This window comes from Elephas maximus, chromosome 1 (genome assembly GCF_024166365.1).
Source record: "Elephas maximus indicus isolate mEleMax1 chromosome 1, mEleMax1 primary haplotype, whole genome shotgun sequence".
NCBI lineage: Eukaryota > Metazoa > Chordata > Mammalia > Proboscidea > Elephantidae > Elephas > Elephas maximus.
In genome coordinates this window covers 98,615,028-98,634,506 of record NC_064819.1, presented here as the reverse complement: position 1 = coordinate 98,634,506, position 19,479 = coordinate 98,615,028, and the positions used below count along the sequence as shown (strand labels likewise).

Below are 19,479 nucleotides of genomic sequence, written 5' to 3'. Positions count from 1 at the left end.
TGATTATATACACAGAAAACCCTAAGGAATCCTCCAGAAAACTACTGAAACTAATAGAAGAGTTTGGCAGAGTCTCAGGTTATAAAATAAACATACAAAAATCACTTGGATTCCTCTACATCAACAAAAAGAACACCGAAGAGGAAATAACCAAATCAATACCATTCACAGTAGCCCCCAAGAAGATAAGATACTTAGGAATAAATCTTACCAAGGATGTAAAAGACCTATACAAAGAAAACTACAAAGCTCTACTACAAAAAATTCAAAAGGACATACTTAAGTGGAAAAACATACCTTGCTCATGGATAGGAAGACTTAACATAGTAAAAATGTCTATTCTACCAAAAGCCATCTATACATTTCACGCACTTCCGATCCAAATTCCAATGTCATATTCTAAGGGGATAGAGAAACAAATCACCTATTTCATACGGAAGGGAAAGAAGCCCCGGATAAGCAAAGCACTACTGAAAAAGAAGAAGAAAGTGGGAGGTCTCACTTTACCTGACTTCAGAACCTATTATACAGCCACAGTAGTCAAAACAGCCTGGTACTGGTACAACAACAGGCACATAGACCAATGGAACAGAATTGAGAACCCAGACATAGATCCATCCACGTATAAGCAGCTGATATTTGACAAAGGACCAGTGTCAATTAATTGGGGAAAAGATAGCCTTTTTAACAAATGGTGCTGGCATAACTGGATATCCATTTGCAAAAAAATGAAACAGGACCCATACCTCACACCATGCACAAAAACTAACTCCAAGTGGATCAAAGACCTAAACATAAAGACTAAAACGATAAAGATCATGGAAGAAAAAATTGGGACAACCCTAGGAGCCCTAATACAAGGTATAAACAGAATACAAAACATTACCAAAAATGATGAAGAGAAACCAGATAACTGGGAGTTCCTAAAAATCAAACACCTATGCTCATCTAAAGACTTCTCCAAAAGAGTAAAAAGACCACCTACAGATTGGGAAAGAATTTTCAGCTATGACATCTCCGACCAGCGCCTGATCTCTAAAATCTACATGATTCTGTCAAAACTCAACCACAAAAAGACAAACAACCCAATCAAGAAGTGGGCAAAGGATATGAACACACACTTCACTAAAGAAGATATTCAGGCAGCCAACAGATACATGAGAAAATGCTCTCGATCATTAGCCATTAGAGAAATGCAAATTAAAACTACCATGAGATTCCATCTCACACCAGCAAGGCTGGCATTAATCCAAAAAACACAAAAGAATAAATGTTGGAGAGGCTGCGGAGAGATTGGAACTCTCATACACTGCTGGTGGGAATGTAAAATGGTACAACCACTTTGGAAATCTATCTGGCGTTATCTTAAACAGTTAGAAATAGAACTACCATACAACCCAGAAATCCCACTCCTGGGAATATACCCTAGAGATACAAGAGCCTTCATACAAACAGATATATGCACACCCATGTTTATTGCAGCTCTGTTTACAATAGCAAAAAGCTGGAAGCAACCAAGATGTCCATCAACGGATGAATGGGTAAATAAATTGTGGTATATTCACACAATGGAATACTACGCATCGATAAAGAACAGTGACGAATCTCTGAAACATTTCATAACATGGAGGAACCTGGAAGGCATTATGCTGAGCGAAATTAGTCAGAGGCAAAAGGACAAATATTGTATAAGACCACTATTATAGGATCTTGAGAAATAGTAAACCTGAGAAGAACACATACTTTTGTGGTTACGAGGGGGGGAGGGAGGGAGGGTGGGAGAGGGTTTTTTATTGATTAATTAGTAGATAAGAACTGCTTTAGGTGAAGGGAAAGACAACACTCAATACATGGAAGGTCAGCTCAATTGGACTGGACGAAAAGCAAAGAAGTTTCCGGGATAAAATAAATGCTTCAAAGGTCAGCGGAGCAAGCGCAGGGGTCTGGGGAACATGGTTTGCGGGGACTTCTAAGTCAATTGGCAAAATAATTCTATTATGAAATCATTCTGCATCCCACTTTGAAATGTGGCGTCTGGGGTCTTAAATGCTAACAAGCGGCCATCTAAGATGCATCAATTGGTCTCAACCCACCTGGAGCAAAGGAAAACGAAGAACACCAAGGCCACACGACAACTAAGAGCCCAAGAGACAGAAAGGGCCACATGAACCAGAGACCTACATCATCCTGAGACCAGAAGAACTAGTTGGTGCCCGGCCACAATCGATGACTGCCCTGACAGGGAGCACAGCAGAGGACCCCTGAGGGAGCAGGAGATCAGTGGGATACAGACCCCAAATTCTCATAAAAAGACCAAACTTAATGGTCTGACTGAGACTAGAGGAATCCCAGCAGCCATGCTCTCCAGACCTTCTGTTGGCAAAGGACAGGAACCATCCCCGAAGACAACTCATCAGACATGAAAGGGACTGGTCAGTGGGTGGGAGAGTGAGCTAATTATATCAGGTGGACACTTGAGATTGTGTTGGCACCTGCTGTCTGGAGGGGGGATGGGAGGATAGAGAGAGAGGGAAGCTGGCAAAATTGTCAAGAAAGGAGAGACTGAAAGGGCTGACTCAAGAGGGGGAGAGCAAGTGGGAGTAGGGAGTGAGATATATGCAAACTTATATGTGACAGACTGGATTTGTAAACGTTCACTTGAAGCTTAATAAAAGTTATTAAAAATAATAATAATAAAATAAAAATAAAAAAGCCTTTCTAGTTGAACACACCAGTGAATGGCACGTATGGGAGCAGAACAAGCAGTTTGATCTTGATGGTCTGAAGTCACATGGCCATAGGTGGGAACACTGTGGACAAGATTAAAGAGATCACAACTTGGCTTTGCCAACACAGGGGGAAATGTTGGCAGTTAAAACACTTCACTGTTTAACATTTCTTCTGGAAGGAAAATAAACCAACGACTATACATTTTACCTAGGTGGCAGAACTTATTGCCTCCCCTAAAATCTTTTAATTCTTGCACTGACCCTTGTTGTGCACCTGTATTTTTCGTAGCTTTCGAAGTTGTAAAAGCAATAAGGATTCCTCACATCTCCAGAAGCTTAAAATGTGTAATAGATATTGTACTGTGGCTGTTAGAACCTATTTTCCCTTTGGTTAATAATGGAGCCATGGTTTAAACTAGTTTAGAGACATATATATATATATATATATATATATATATATACATATATATATATATATATATACATATTAGTTAACTGGAGCCTTTATTTTTGTCTTTAACATCTGACCAGACAACTCTAGTAGCACTTTTTTTTAAGGTCAGGTGTCCAATTTTGAACTTTAGAGACTAACAGGTTATTTTTTTACACCCAGACCATCTTTAGCATCTCTAGATGGCTGTGTAGTACCATCAAGTTTTACTCCTTTATCTTGTTTGTGCAAACTTATGAAATTGCACATAGAAAAAAAATAGGAATGCTAGCAAAAATTAATGAGACTGGTATGCTTCAAGTTTCTTAAAATGGTTCTCCAATATTGAAGGAGTTGATTTGTTTGACAGGCACAACATGTAGAATGACTTGTCCAGAGAAATCTTCTCCCCCTTGGGGAAACTTTTATAAATATTCAAGTTGATTTCATTTAGGTAGTTTGGCTTTAGGATGGATAGAAGTTTTTCATCTACAAGGGTAAACTCTCAGCAAAATAAGTCCTAAATGATTTTATTATTTGTTTTGGAGAAAACAAATAGCATTCCAGGCATACACTTTACAAGGAGCCCTACAAAATAGATGGTAAAGAAGTTGGTACAGCTCAACAGATTGATCAACTTCTTCATTGCCGAAACCACCTGGAATTAGTAGATTGTGGCCTAGAGGAATACCAAAGTGGATTTTGAAAAATAACAGTCAGTTCCGTGCTTGATAAAGAGGCAGACATCTTGTCATCATAGCACAATGAACCCAAGCTGTGGAGCAAAGAGAAAAAAACGAACTCTTCCTACTTACAACGTGAACAGACAGGTCTATGAGAATTCTATTTGCTCTCTGTATGACTACCGTATGGCAAACTTTCTGGTGCAAAAGAAAAACACAGTGGTAAATTATTATAAAACAATGACAAGTTGAGTCAAAGAATGACATTCACAATGGCAGCAGCCCTGTCACCTGACTTAGACAGTAATGGAAGACATCACTGAGCTACCACTGGAAATGGCCTTACCAAGCCTGTCACATGGCACAGTCTTCTGTTGAAAAAGATGGTTTTTCCATGGAAAGAAGAAATCGGCTTGTTTACCCATTTCTTATTATTCATATTTATTTTTCTTAAACATAGGGACTAGTGGCCTGCTTCTCACTTCAGGTTGACCTGAAAACTCCTGAGAATATCCTACTAGGACAAGTGACAGACTTTCTATGCTTGTTGTGCCTTACTGATATCTAAAACAGCCCACTTTCCAATATTTGCTGCAACCCCTCAGGTTTACTAAAAGTGAGTCCCATTGTATGACAACTTATTGGGCTCAGAAATTCTAATAATACAAAATTCCATCTGCCTCTTTTCAGTAGAAAGTTTATGTTCCTGATTTTACTTATTTGTCCCCAAAAGTATTGGGACTTACATCCCATAACTGCAAACCTACAGTCTCATGTATTGAGATCAGAGACTGTAGAACTTCTGTACTGAGAACCCCTTTCCTCCAGGACTGAATTTAACTGCCTTCTCCTCAGAAATAAATCCTTAAATGACACCTCTCATACACAGCCAGAGTGGAGCAGGAGAGCTTCTCCTCTCACTTCCTTTGAAAAAGTTCAGCCTGGAGATCACCACTGGGATGGATAGTTTGCTGATAGTTACTATAATGTTTTACTAAGTTATGTTATTTTGAATATATATTGAAAAGCTATGAGGTATCATTTTGAAAGGAGCACATTTTTACTAATTATAAAGGTATACAACATACAGAATTTAGATCATAGTCGGTGTCCCTCTCTTTTTCAAAATAAATTCGAATGGTTTGTAAATTGTGTGTCAAATTCATAGGAACAAATTTTGTTAGAGTTCTCTTTAACTATATTTCAGCATGTTCTTGTTATAGAGTCACTTTTCTTTTCCATCCCATTGGGTTCTATAACACTAAGGTGAACTTTAGCTTGGCTTTCCCAGATTATCACACATTACAATGAGCACAAATTACAGTTTTCAGCTTGTGAAATGAAATGTAATACCCCCTGGTTGCATCTGCACCCTTGCCAACAATCCTGAATTATCCTTGGGGTCTAGACACACAATTTCTTCTCTAATACAGGGATAGTTGTGGCCTCTATGCAATCTCTGCAGAATGTTTTGAACCATCCATATTGATAGAAATAGACTTCTCCAAAATGAGATGCTATTTCTATTCAATTCTGAGATGGTCAAACTGCACTTGAGGTGTTGCACTGCACTGTGGTGAGAAAGCTGAAATAATGGTTGAGAACAACAGGCTGGATTTGAGAATGTTGAGGTCACTGTTAATCTTTAATAACAAAGAGACTATGGACGTCACTACATAAATTCAGATTTTGTTACTTCTGGAGGAGAGTAAGGATGGTGATAAGGGGAATCTTTTAAAGAAAGTAGAATTGCTATGAAGAAGCTCCCCTAAATGATAGAAAATGCTGCCATTCATTAAAAGGAATAGCCTTACTGACTAGTCAAATCCATGAATTAAGGTGAAAAAAATATTTTTATTATAAGGGACACTTTTGCCTTCAGACTTTGAATGTAAGGTGGTATCATGATGGAGCTCGTGGAGTTTGGAATCACTTATAATTTGATCCAACCTGGAATGTACCATTTATTAGCCTTGTATCTTTACAAAACTTGTTTAATCTCCATCATTTTTTTCTTTTCATCTGCAGGGATAAAAAGGGTACTCTACCCAAGTGAGAATTAAATAAAAATATGATGCATAAAAAGCTCTCAGCACAATCCTTAGTAGAAAGTAAAATGCTCAGAAATTGCTCAATAAAGTTTAATCAGCTTTTATTGTAGAATATTGAGTATCTTGTCACTAGAACATTAAGTAAGTCACACAAAGAAAGACTGCTTGTCAGAAGCGTGGTAGATGTGAATTACTGCAGAACTTTAGATGTAGTAGTTGTTCTCTAAAGTTTATTCTGAATCACAGATGTTGCATTTATTTTGATGTCTTTAATAGTTATCTAAAAGTCAAATGATGTGTTTAGAATTATATGATTACATCAAAGGATGCAATTCCTAGTTTTTCCACAGTTTTCTATTTTCTGACTGTTCTATGCGGTATTAATTATCAAAGTCTCCTTATCTCATTCCCTAGGATTAAGCAAGGGAAGAGGGTCAATTCAGAAAAATATCCCCAGGTAAAGGAGAAAATCATAACAGGAGCTGAGAGCAAGGGACTGAACACTTTCCCACACAAATATTAATTATTCTACAGCAGGCTTCTTGTGCCAAAGGCTGACCCTGAGTCCTTTATTGATCTCTCAGCCCCTTGAAGCCTTTGATTTGAACCATTTACCTTATTACATTATTAGGTTCAGTGCTGTGCAAAGGTGCCTTCAAGACCCTCCATTCCACATAGATTGCCTCCCATGTATTCTGGAGGTGCCTCTAAACAGTGACAGTATCAGGAGAAACACATGAAAAATCTATTCACCCAGGTTAGATTATGGAGTAACTTTCAATTTCCTTTTGTTTATCAGAGGCATCCCTACCTCTAAGGAGGTACAGACTATACTCTCCAATCAAAAACTAGAATTGTGTCAGCTCCTCAGTTACCAGGGAATGCTGCTTCTTGAGGGGGCTCCTAAGGGCTCAAAGAACCACAGCATTTTCCACTATTGAGGTTCCTGAAAAAAAATCACCATGTCTTTATTTCTCCTGTGAAAAGTGAATTTTCCCAAATCTACAGCACAACGTTATGTTGACCAAGATTAACGATTAAAGGTCTCCTAACTTGCAGTCATCTTTCCTTCACCACCTCTCCTCCTAAACACACACGCATACGCATGTCCAAACAGCTCCTTCTCCAACCATAGAAGAGACAAAGGCTTCTAAAGGGCTTAAAGTTGTGTGTACACATCACTGACCAGCACAGGCTGCCTCACAACAGGGGTCAATTAAAAGGCTTTAGCTGTAGTTGGATCAAATGTTTGAAGTACTAACTTGAAAAAAACCCTCTGAATGAAGGAAAGTCCAAGCTTCAGAAGAGGACCTTCATACTAAGTAGCTCACCAGCAACTGATGATGCTATTGTCTCGAATGCTGATTGGTTGTCAATGCAGAGACTATCCAATCCGAAGGCAATACAATGAGTTCTTTGGGATGTGAGTGGAGGAGGGTCACAGGTCTCCTTGAGGGGACTTGCCTGTTTCTCTGTTACCCTGTGCTCTCCTGTTCTTCAGCATGGTGTGCTTGTGGTTCCCCAGGGGCACCTGGATGGCAGCTCTGACTCTGATACTGATGATGCTGAGTCCTCCTCTGGCTTTGTCCAGGGACACCCGACGTAAGTGAACACGTTGGCTGGTAGCTATTATGGGGTGGGATGAGTAGGGAGTTAACTTTGTCACTGTGTCCAGGGTATGTGAAGTCAAGTTCTTCAAAAAAAATTGTGACATTTTCTTCAGTGATTTTCTATCTCTATCATATGGTTCCCAAATTCTTTCTTCAATGAGCGAATAGGGAATTTTCCCTGAGAAAGTCACGTCAGGCTGAGACATGAATGATGAGAAGAAGCCAGCCACGTGAAGATCTAAGGGACAAGTGCTCCAGGGAGAGGGGACTAGAGGGGAAAGGTCTAGATGAGGTAGGATGTTTGCTGTCTTTAAAGGTGAGAAAGAAGGCTACAGTGACTGAGGACAGTGAGCAAGGTGGAGAGTGGTGTTCGATGAGGTTGGAGAAGGAGTCAGGAGTCAAATTATTTAAGGCCCTGACAGCCATGGTAAGAAATATACGTATGTTTTAGCTACTATATGTAGAATGGATTGTAGGGTTCACAAATGAAGGCAAGTAAACAGTTAAGGAACATTGTAGAATTCTACAGAGAAGTCATGCTTGTGGCTTCATTTAGTGCTCTAGTGAGAAAGACAGAAACATGGACAATTTTAGGATACATTTGGGATGACCTATGGGTGAATAAATGTAAGTGGTGAGGAAAAGCAGAAAATCAAATTTATCTCTAAGGATTTTGTCTTGAATAACTAGGTGGATGTTGGTGCCCTTTATTGAGCCAGGGGACATCAGAGAGGAAATGATTTGAAGTGGGAAGCTATAAATAAAAGTTTTGTTTAAGTGAGGTTTGATATGTCATTTTGACATTGATGAGAAATTATCAAGAGGTCAGTTAAATATGAGTCTTGAATATAGGGAGAGTCCAAGGCTGGAGATATACAAGGTGGTGTCATCAATGCATAGATTGTATTAAATGCAAGAAAATGGAGGAGGTCACATAGGGAGAGACAATATAGATAGAAAACAAGAAGAGGTTCCAAGGCCAAACACAGAGACATCTTCACGTTAAAAGTTGACCTAAGAAGGATGAGTCAGCCAGGGACACTGAGAAGGAGAACCAGTGGTGTTTGTTGGAGGAAAACTAAGAGAATGTGATGATGCACAGAAGGCAAGGAAAGGAAATTGGTTACAAGAAGGTAGCAGTGTCCAGCTCTGGTGGATACCACTAAGAAGTGGCTGAGGTGAGAACATGACAGAGAAGTGAGCACTGGGTTTGGTGGACTTGACATTGGCAGATTCAGTGGTATATTTAGGTTGGAGACTGAAGTGTTTGAAGAGAGAGTAGGGGTTAAGAAGTGAACTCAGGATTAAAGATGACTCTTTTGAGCAGGTGGCCTCAAGAAAGGACAGTACTCTGGGATCAGAGAGTCAGCTGGACTTAAAATATAAAAGGGCCTGAAGAGAAGTTCGTCATCATTCGATGGCACTGGGTTTGGTTTTTTTTGCTTTGAAAAGAAGTTGGGAGGAACTGAGAACCAGAGATGTTTGGCCAATAGCAAGGAAGCACTAGAGTATCTGTGTAGGCGATGTTGACTGGTTAGGCACAAAACCAGTAATTCTCACAAGAAACATTTATTATTAGTGACCTAAAATACACAAATTGTTGCCCCTAGGTGAAGAGGACAGGGTGATGAGCAAAACAAATCTGGTCTCTGTCAGCATAAAGATTAGCAACATTTTACAGTTACTGAGTACAAGACATATAATTGGAAGGGTTGAAAATTCAGATATGGGTGTGTAGAGTGAAATTAGCAGAGTTCCTGTGTGACGCCTGTGTATTGACTACATTATGGTTATGAGAACCTGGGATGAAAAAGGGGAAGTGAAAAAGTCTAAGTATTTCAACAGTTTGGTAACGTTAGAAGATGCGGTGGCCAGTGTTGAAAGCTACAGAGAAATTGAAATGATGATTGAGTACCATCTAGTGAATTTGGAATAATGAGGTCACTGTCAATCTTTACTAAGGATACAGGCAAAGAAGCTGTGGCAGAACATGTAATTGAGGACTTGCAGGAAGTTAGAATCATGTCCTGGTGAAGTGCTAGGACGCCGGAGCCAGATTTCCAGAGTTCTAATCCTTGCTTCACCTGCCATGAAATACTTGGCTATGGGCAAGTCATTTAGCCCCTCAGGGGTTTTGTTGCTTCCATTGTAAAATGAGGAATATACTATCTCCTTCATGGAGTTGTTCTGAGGATTAATAGAGGCGATGTATGTAAAGCATTGGAAATAATTCCTGATGCACTGTACTCTTAATTCAGTGCAAGCTATGATTTTTCACTCCATCCACATATCCATGAATGTGACATCCAAAATAAGTCTCAAGTCTGCCCACCACCTCTAGGTCCCTGTCTACTGCCATCGTTCAGTCCGCTCTCATCTCGTGCCTGGATTATTCTAGAAGCCCCCAAACTCGTCTCTTTTCTTCCACTCTTGCCTTTGTCCATATCCACTTCACTTTTTACTCTGTTGTCAGTGATACCTGAAAATATACACAGATCTAGAATTTCATTTCTGAAATTCTTAGAGCCAGATGTCCTGTGGAAATTAGAATTTTGGATTTTAAAAATTAACTTTCCCAATTAATTACAAACATCTTCACTGGAATAAAGAGAAGGAACCTATAACCAAACACATTAATATTTCTACACCCAAACCTCTGAATACTCAGGCTTATGGAAGAATAGCACTATGTAGTATTGGAGACAATTTTCATAATAAGAAATAGCAAATGAAATAGGTAAATATACAATAAATATTCCAATATGTTTTTCTTAGAGAAAATATTGAGTAATGCTTCCTACTTACATATGACTTGCGTTAAGCTAAATATTAAGCTAATACATATCCGTACTTATTACATCCTGTTCCTTGAGGATCTGAGAGTGGTAGGTAAATCAGGGTCATTACTCTCCTCATCATCAAGTTGGGTTGGACAATTCATTTTTTCCAGGAATGAAATTCACAAAGGATGAAGCACCACCCACTAGACTGTCATTTTAAAGCTCCTCACAGCACCATTGCAGCTCTGTGTCAGCAGTGTCTCCCTCACTGAGGAAGCTGCGACACTCTCAGGCTCTGTAGTGAATGCACCTGTTCAAGGCTGTTAATGAACTGATCCCCTGTTCTCACCATATCACCTTTGGGGACCTTTCCACCTGAGCTCTCCATGTCACCAGTGCCATGCTCCTGTCACCCCAGGAATGCCCAGGAGGGGCCACGTTGTCAGCGCTCAGTAATTTTGATGTCAGCGTCCTCTGACTTATTGAAACTTTTCCCTGATGAACTTCCATCATATATTGAAGTTTGATATCATTTTCTTCTCCTTAGTGACGTGACAATTTTTCAAACCGTCATCAGCTAGGTCATTTGCAAAGTCAGGACAGCTCAAAGTCTGTGCCAAACATTTCTAAAGGTGGATTTCTTAATTTTAGCATCTTAACAAGCATCAGCAATTGACTTTTTCTAGAAAGTTTTGGATTCCTTGACATCTGTAAACTGCGGCAATACAGAGTTTAAAACCTGTTTATAGCTCTGGGCTGCTAGCCTAAAGGTCAGCGTTTCAAACCCACAAACTGCCCTGCAGGAGATAGATGTGGCAATCTACTTCCATAATTGTTGTTGTTGTGTGCCATTGAGTCAATTCAGATTCATAGGGACCCTGTATGACACTGTAGAACTGCCCCAAAGGGTTTCCTAGGCTGAAATCTTTACGGGAAAAGATCACCAGGTATTTTCTCCCGTGGAGGCTAGGTTTGAACTGCTAACCTTTCGATTAGCAGCTTATCCCTTAACCATTGTGCAACCAGGGCTCCTTCCATAAAGATTACAGCCTTGGAAACCCTATGGGGCAGTTCCACACTATCCTATAGAGTCGCTGTAAGTTGTAATTGACTCAACGGCAGCAGCTTTCTTCATGGGACAAAAGAGTCCTCGGACACAGGCTTCAATACAAATGTGTCACCAGGAGAAATTAAAAGCCATAAAGTTTACTTTTTACACAACGTTCAGGGAGGCGTGTGTGTGGAGCAGTTGTACACAGACAATACAACTTTATACTTTTCTCCCATTTCAATCGACTCGATGGCAGCTGGTTTGGTTTTTTTTTTTTTTTTTTTTTTTTTTTTTTGGTATAATGAACTTAAGCCACTGATTTTTTTTTCAGTGATAGAGAGTGATTAATAAACGAGACAGAAATCAGATCTCTGGTTCTCCATGTTTTTCTTTTTGAAAATTAAAGCACACATAAAATACTCCTTTCAGACATCCTGAATTTGGGCTTTTCCATTGAATACCCTCTTTTTTTTTCATTGTGGTGAAAATACGCGCCACAAAACAGGCACCCATGTCACAGTCTCTGCGTGGACAATTCAGTGACACTGAGCCCTGCTCACTGTGTTTGGGGAGAACGTGAGCGTTAGCACACCTGCTGTGAGAATCCATCGGAGCTTTTTCTACTCTCTCCTTAAAAACATCATGAATTTTCTGTTTCTTTAAGAATCCAGTCCCAGTTCAGATCTGTTTTTCCAGCAAAATAAACTTGTTCTCCACTAAGGTTTTCATCAGATGTAATTTGGCACAATTTCCCATGTAATTTTCATCTACTTCATAGTGAACACGGACTTCTTCACCACAGACTTTTCAGGTGGTTTTCACCAGTGATTCTCACCCAGGGACAATTTGTCCCTCAGGGGGCACTTGGCAATGTCTGGAGGAATTTTCTTTGTCACAACTGAAGATGCTATCGGTATCCAGTGGGTGAGACCAGGGATGCTGCTGAACATCCCACAATGCGTAGGAGAGCCCTCCACAACGAGGAATTATTCAGTCCAAAATGTCAATAGAGTTACACACACTGGCTTACACTGTGCTACTTCAGAAAGTTCTAGGCTCATAGGTTATACATACACACACCTCCCAACTCACTTTTTCATGGTTTATTTTAGCTTCTTTCCCTGACAAAACATTAGAAAATTTACCACTTTGTAGTTGCATTTATTCAATCAATTCAAGTTCAGGATCTTAACTTTTTTTTTTTTTTGCCTTATGCAATGGTTTTCAATATTTCATGAGTTCTTGGTCATCAGCATCTCTGCTAACTTTCAACAACTTGCCTTTATGTTGTTAAGTCATCCATAGGGGTGACTGGCACAAGTATTTTTAACTGTGATGCCTCAAAGGGCTGCAGTGATTCTATATTCTATACTTTAACATCTGACGTGTCCTTTTATTTTTATCATTTTAAACTACGAGGCTATTCTTTAACTTTTTTTTTTTTTTTACAGTTTCACAGTTCATAGTCAAATAAACTTAAAAACAAAACTCAGAAGATGTACAGAAGCATGTATGGTACATCAGAGCTCTGACACACATCTCACCCCTTATCTCATCAGGCCAGATTTGCCAAATCGGTTTCGGCACCAAAGTTACGAAATGCTTTTTATTTCTTCTTGTTTTCAGAAATTTTTGGATTTTGAAATGTAGATAAGGGATAGGGTACCTGTATTAGATCATGGTATTAATCTGCTCAAAATGATAGTTTCTCAGTTCCTATTACATTCGATAGAAATCCACAATCCTAACATCACCTACAAGACTTTTAAGTACCTGGCTCCATGTGATTTCTCCAGCCGGATCTTTTCTGTCCCTTTCCCTTCACTCTCTGTGCTTCAGTGAGGTCTTTTCTTCTGGTTTCTTGAAGAAGTTCATTGGATCTTTCAAGGTTTTGGACATAGTATTACCTTTACCTGCAATGTGCCTCCCTTTTAGCCCAAACTCCACACATGCCCCGCCCTTCCCCTAGCTCACATCCGCTTAGTATTTCATGTCGTCTGTCTTGGTTGTCTAGTGCTGCTATTACAGACATACCACAAGTGGGTAGATTTAACAAACAGAAATCTATTTTCTCACAGTTTAGGAGACTACCAAGAAACCAAACCTGTTGCTATTCAGTTGATTCTGACGTAGCGACCCTGGAGAACAGAGTAGAACTGCCCCATAGGGTTTCCGAGGAGCACCTGGTGGATTCGCGCTACCAACCTTTTGATTGGCAGCCATAGCTCTTGACCACTGTGCCACTAGGGTTTCCATTTAGGGGACTAGATATCTGAAATCTGGGTGCTGACTCTTGGGGAAGGGTTTCTCTCTCTGTTGGCCCTGGAGGGAAGTTCTTGTGTCTTTGAATTTGTCTTTTGGGAGATCTAAATGTGGCTTGGCATCTGTCTTCCCCCATGTCTGCTTGTTGTTCAATCTGCTCTTTTTATATCTCAAAAGGGATTGACTTAAGTCACACCCTACAGTCATACTGAGTCATTAACATAAGAAAGAAAACTCATTAGGATTTACAACACATATTTGGGGGGGGGGACAAGATTGAATCCTTAATATCATCTTAAATGTCACTTTTCAGAGTGTCCTTCCTTCTCTGGCACTCGAAGGCAATCTAGGTCACACCATTATCCTCTGTACAGAAGGCCACACTTTTCCTTTTTTGACAGTTCTCACTCCTGTATAATGTCTTGTGTGCCTGGTTTTTATGTGGCACTTTCACTACAATTTCAGCTCCCTGAGTGGGGGAGGGATATCTGATTTTCCCTCCCTTGGATTCCCAGGGGCAGCACAGGGGTAACAGGTCAGGTCTACAGAAGTGTCTACAGAATGGAGGAGGCGGGAAGTGTTCAGGGAAACAGGTGAAGAACTGTGGGAGGTGAGAGGACAGGAGGCTTCAGGAATGGGTGGTATAGACCCGAAACCAAAAATCAAACCCATTGCAGTCTAGTGGATCCCGACTCATAGCGACCCTATAAGACAGAGTAGCACTGCCCCATAGGGTTTCCAAGGAGCACCTGGTGGATTTGAACTGCCGACCTTCTGGTTAGTAGCCTAGCTGTTAACCACTAGCCGCCAGGGTTTCCGTAGATGGCAGGGATGGGGGCAAATCCTCATCTGGCTCCGACCTGGAGGTCTCCAGCCAAGTGTCTAAGCAGGAGAGGATCACAGGACCTGGGACCAGGCGGGCGCCCTCCGCCCTGCGCGGCCTCAGTCAGGATCAGGCGGGTGAAAGATGAAGCCGCACAGGCCGGTGGCTTGGTGTTGCGGGTGGAGCCCCTCAGGGGTCTTTGGTGCCGCCACCTCGCGCCAGGGGCCCCTGACTGGTGGCTTCGCCGTCAGTTTCTTCCCGAGAGGCCGCCGGTGACTGGATGTTTCCTGTCCCCACAGCACGTTTCCTAGAGCAGTTTAAGCACGAGTGTCACTTCACCAACGGGACGGAGCGGGTGAGGCTTGTGGTGAGAAACATCTATAACCGGGAAGAGTACGTGCGCTACGACAGCAACGTGGGGAAGCACGTGGCGGTGACGGAGCTGGGACGGCGAGACGCCGAGGCCTGGAACCGCCAGAAGGAGTTCATGGATAAGAGGCGGGCTGAGGTGGACACGGTGTGCAGACACAACTACAGGGTTGGTGAGAGCTTCACGGTGCAGCGGAGAGGTGAGCGCTGGGGGGGGGGGGACTGTGTGTCGGCGGAGTGGGTGGGTGTGTATGTGTGTGTGTGTGGTGCAGGCTGGGCTGTGAGGGGCAGAGTGTGTGTGTGTGTGTGTGTGTGTGTGTGTGTGTGTGGTGCAGCCTGGGGTGTGAGGGGCAGAGTGTGTGTGTGTGAGTGTGTGTGTGTGTGTGGTGCAGGCTGCGGTGTGAGGGGCAGAGGGAGGCAGAGTGTGGTGTGTGGGGTGTGGGTGCAGGAGGGGGTCCCTCAGGTTGTCCTGGGCCACTGTGGGGAGAGCTGAGGGGGAGGGGAGTTGGGGGAGTCAACATTTGGGATAAAGTGAGGCTCCTCCCAGGCTGTCCTTAACACAGGACCTTCTCAGCCATGAATCCCTGAAATAAAAAGTGTGTGTGGTTGGTTTGTTTCCGTACTATTTCACTGAGGAAAAAGTACCAGAGTAGTTTATTTATTTATCTTTTGAGGGGTGAAGGACAAGGAAATTCTGAAGCACCTCTGACCTTTCTGAAGCTTCTTTTAGGCCTAAATTTCTTGCTATTTTTGCTGTTTTTTTAATGTATATATTTTTACATGGTTGAAATAATTCCAAAACTAGCTTTTTTGAACTATAATTTTTTTACTAATATATTTTTTTTTATACTGATGTTGCAATTTTCATAATACTATTATTCAGCTAGCTTCATATTATTGTTTTGTATGGTTGTAACACAATTCACCCCATAGTCTCCTTTGTTAGGTCTTTTTTTTTTTTAATACTGCTGAATTTTCAGTTGAATTTTTCTTTTTTTATTTTTAATTTCTATTTCTTTATTTCTGAGGCTGTTAAATGTTTTTTCATATATTTATCGGTGAATTTTAATTACTACTCTAAGAATTATTTACTGACTATTATCTCCAGGGTTCTAGCTTTTTTTCAGAGAAGTGGGTTCTCTAGGAAGTAAGATTACTAACGTATTGCTGCTATTAGATTCCGCATTTTCTTCATTTTCTGGTTTATACTTTGACTTTCTTGTTTTCAATGTTAAGAATTTAAACATTTGGATTAAATGAAATGCTTTGCAAAATTGTTGGTAATGATTTACTACTATCAATCTTAAGACTACTACTTTGTGGTATTGTGAAAAAGTTGTCTCCCAAGTTTCTCCTTCTTTTTAAAAAATAGTTGTATTTACTAAGGATCTGCTAGTCTCCGAGATTGTCCAAAGCCTTAAGCACATGTATTAATGAGCCCCAGACCCTGCCCTGACCTCAAATGTCAGTTTGGGAAGAGAGACAGTTGTAAAAGGGAAACAATTCCAATACTAGATATGTTTGTTTTCAAAAAGGAGAGACATTGAGCAGAAGACAGTACATATTAGAACTTTTTTCAATGAATGACTTCCCTTATGACTTTATCCCACCAGACGCCCCTGCTTTCCTTGGAACTCAACTCACAGAGTTAGAGAATCACCTCTGTCTATTCCTGCCTCCCAGTGGCAGAACCATTTCTGTGGCTCTAAAGGTGTGAGCGCATCCAGACAGCATTCTAGGACTTCATGCTCTTATCTCCCCACCTCTCCCACTGCTGTTCCCCAATCTCTCCACACTACTTTGAATCACCTTTTCTCTCAGAGTAAACAAGGATAATAAGTAAAGAACATATATTGAATACTAAGTCCAGTCACTGTTTTATGTATTTTTATTACATCAATTCTCATATAACACCAAGAGATAAGTTAATATTATTATTCCTCACTACAGGTGAGAAAGTTGAAGCACCAAGGAATTAAAAAAAACCCTCCCAGGAACATCCAGTAAGAGGCAGAGCCTGGATTTGAACCCAGCCACCTTGCGACTTAAAGCCACGCTTTTCATTAAACACTATATGCTTTATGAAGATTATAACAGTGAATAACTTTTTCAATTATCTAAAAACCCACAATGTTGCCAATGTCTCTCAAATTTAAAAGATTAAATTCAAGACCCATGAACTACTGACTCATATGGCCACAAGGGAGGCCTGGCCAAGGCTTGGGAGCCTTGGTGGCATAGTGGTTAAGAGCTCAGCCGAGAACCAAAAGATTGACAGTTCGAGTCTACCAGCCGCTCCTGGGAAACCCTGTAGGGTTGCTATGAGTCAAAATCCACTACATAGCAATTAAAAAAAAAAAAAAGTCAGACTAGGTTTGAAGAGAGACAAAAAGACAGCCAAGAAGACTTACTATGACTTCCTCACTTATTCTATCTGCCGTTTCTCTCCTAGTTGAGCCTGCGGTGACTGTGTATCTGGCAAAGACTCAGCCCCTGCAGCACCACAACCTCCTGGTCTGCTCTGTGAATGGTTTCTATCCAGGCCACATTGAAGTCAGGTGGTTCCGGAACGGCCAGGAAGAGGAGGCTGGGGTTGTCTCCACAGGCCTGATCCAGAATGGAGACTGGACCTTCCAGATCCTGGTGATGCTTGAAACCATTCCTCAGAGTGGAGAGGTTTACTCCTGCCAAGTGGAACACCCAAGCCTGAGGAGCCCTCTCACAGTGGAATGGAGTGAGAAGCTCTCTGACCCCATTAGTTCCTCACTCAGCAAGAAGAGAGCTTTGCTTATCTTTGACTGCAGGGTTTCTCGTCTTCCCACACCATGTTTTCATTTTTTCCATGTTCTCCTCTCCTTCAGCACAGGTCACTGAGGGTAGCAACTCTGTGATCCTTTCCACAAATACCTATACCCCCTGGGGAGGTAATTATGCCTAGCAGGCAGTAATGAAATAGTCCCTGTTTAAATCTTCTCATGATATCACAGGACACAGTCACCCTCTTGGCCCTGGGTACCAGGCCCCTGCTTCCTCGGCTGGGCTTCTGCTTCCTGTGCTGTTGCTCTGAGTTGTATAGATGGTCATTGTGATCTGAGGAGAGGAGCGTCCTCTACAATGCAGGGCCCTTCCTGACCTGAGGGGAATGCGATCTCAGCTCTGCCCTTTATTAGCTCTGTCACTCTAGACAAGCTACTGAACCTCACTGAGTCCCAGTCTCCTCACACATCAGCTGTGTGGTCAAACCTCATGTCAGGGTGTGATATTTAATGAGTTCAGTGCCTCAACCTTGTACCTCCTCAGTGAGATTGTGAAAACTTTGTCGTCCTAAAGGGGCAGTTATTCTATTTTGCAGAACAGACTTCTTCCCCATTCTCAAAGCTCTGAATCTCAGAGTCTCAACTAGAGAAGTTGGATTTGGGGTAAAAATTACTAAAGCTGGCTTCTTCTCTTAGGGGCTCAATCGGGATCTACACAGAGCAAGATGCTGAGTGGAATCGGGGGCTTGGTTCTGGGTCTGCTGTTCCTTGGGGCGGGGCTGTTCATCCACTTCAGGAACCAGAAGGGTAAGGAAGCTGGTGGTAGCTGGGGTTCCCCATGGACTCCGCTGAGGAGGAAATAGGGCTTTGTTCAACTTATTTTTCTATATAGCAATGATCTTCTATAAAGCTTTTGTTTTCCTGTCAATCCCAAATTTTGGGGCATTCAGAAATAAAGAGCCCATTGCTCTTTTGTCAAAGCACAGGGGTCATAACCTGTGGCAGATAAAAGAAAGGCTACTGAGCATGGAGATCTTGGGTCAGGATCCTGGGGTAGATGAAAGAGGAACTACTGAAGCTAAATAAAATGATACTGGATTTGTGTGGCAGAAGCTTCACAGATGGCAGGCTCTCAGATGCTGCCCTCTTTTCTGCCATTATGTGATATGGGGTGTGGTGTTAGAGAAATCTCAGGTGGGAGACCTAGAACTGAGGACATGGTGTGTGGGAACAGATGTATCTTATAAACATACATCTTCTTCTCTCTTCCCCAGCACGCTCTGGACTTCAATCAACGGGTAATACACTTTCATTGCCTTTTACAATGAGATTTGGTTCTCCTCGAATTATAGTAGAGGAGATAAGACAAGAGACAGAAATATCAGGAAAGACTGAATTCAGACTTCTAATCAGGCAGCTTGTGCTGAGATTCTTCTTTCTGCTTAAAAGCCCTGTGCTCTAGAGTAGCGTTGGGTCACAGAGACTTAAGGCATTTTTTTTCTTTCTTCTGACTGCATTGCTATAACCTGAGGGTCTGAGACAGGGGAAAAAACATTTGTTTGTAGAGTTAGGTTTGGAAGCCACACTGTTCTCTGTCTTCCTCAGGATTCCTGAGCTGAAGTGAAGATGGTGACACTCAAGGAAGAACCTTCTCTCCCAGCTTCTTCACAGCACAAAAAGATTTGAGCTTCACTCTTATTCTTCCACAAACAGAATGCTTCTTCAGGATCTGGCTCACTCCTGGTTCACTGACCCTATAGAAAGTGTTGTCGTTGATGAGTTTCCTCAGCCCCTGGCCTTGGCCTGTAGGTCCCGGATGTTGCTTAGAGTGCCTTGTGTTCCTTTTTCCCCAGTTTCCTTTTTATTCATTCTTACTCCTCCCCATGTATCTGAACTCATTGCTCACATTGCTTCATAAAAGTTTTCTCAAATCAA

The 19,479-nt window shown here is 41.5% G+C and overlaps 1 protein-coding gene across 1 annotated transcript in view; it reads left to right on the top strand.

The window, feature by feature from the left end:
• The window catches only part of LOC126081686 (DLA class II histocompatibility antigen, DR-1 beta chain-like), a 245,098-nt gene extending 225,619 nt beyond the window's left edge, over positions 1-19,479 (top strand). The window contains exon 7 of the mRNA XM_049893723.1: positions 19,150-19,479. Within this exon, the coding sequence (XP_049749680.1) occupies positions 19,150-19,163 (14 nt within the window). The 3' untranslated portion in view covers positions 19,164-19,479. The remainder of the gene's footprint in view (positions 1-19,149) is intronic.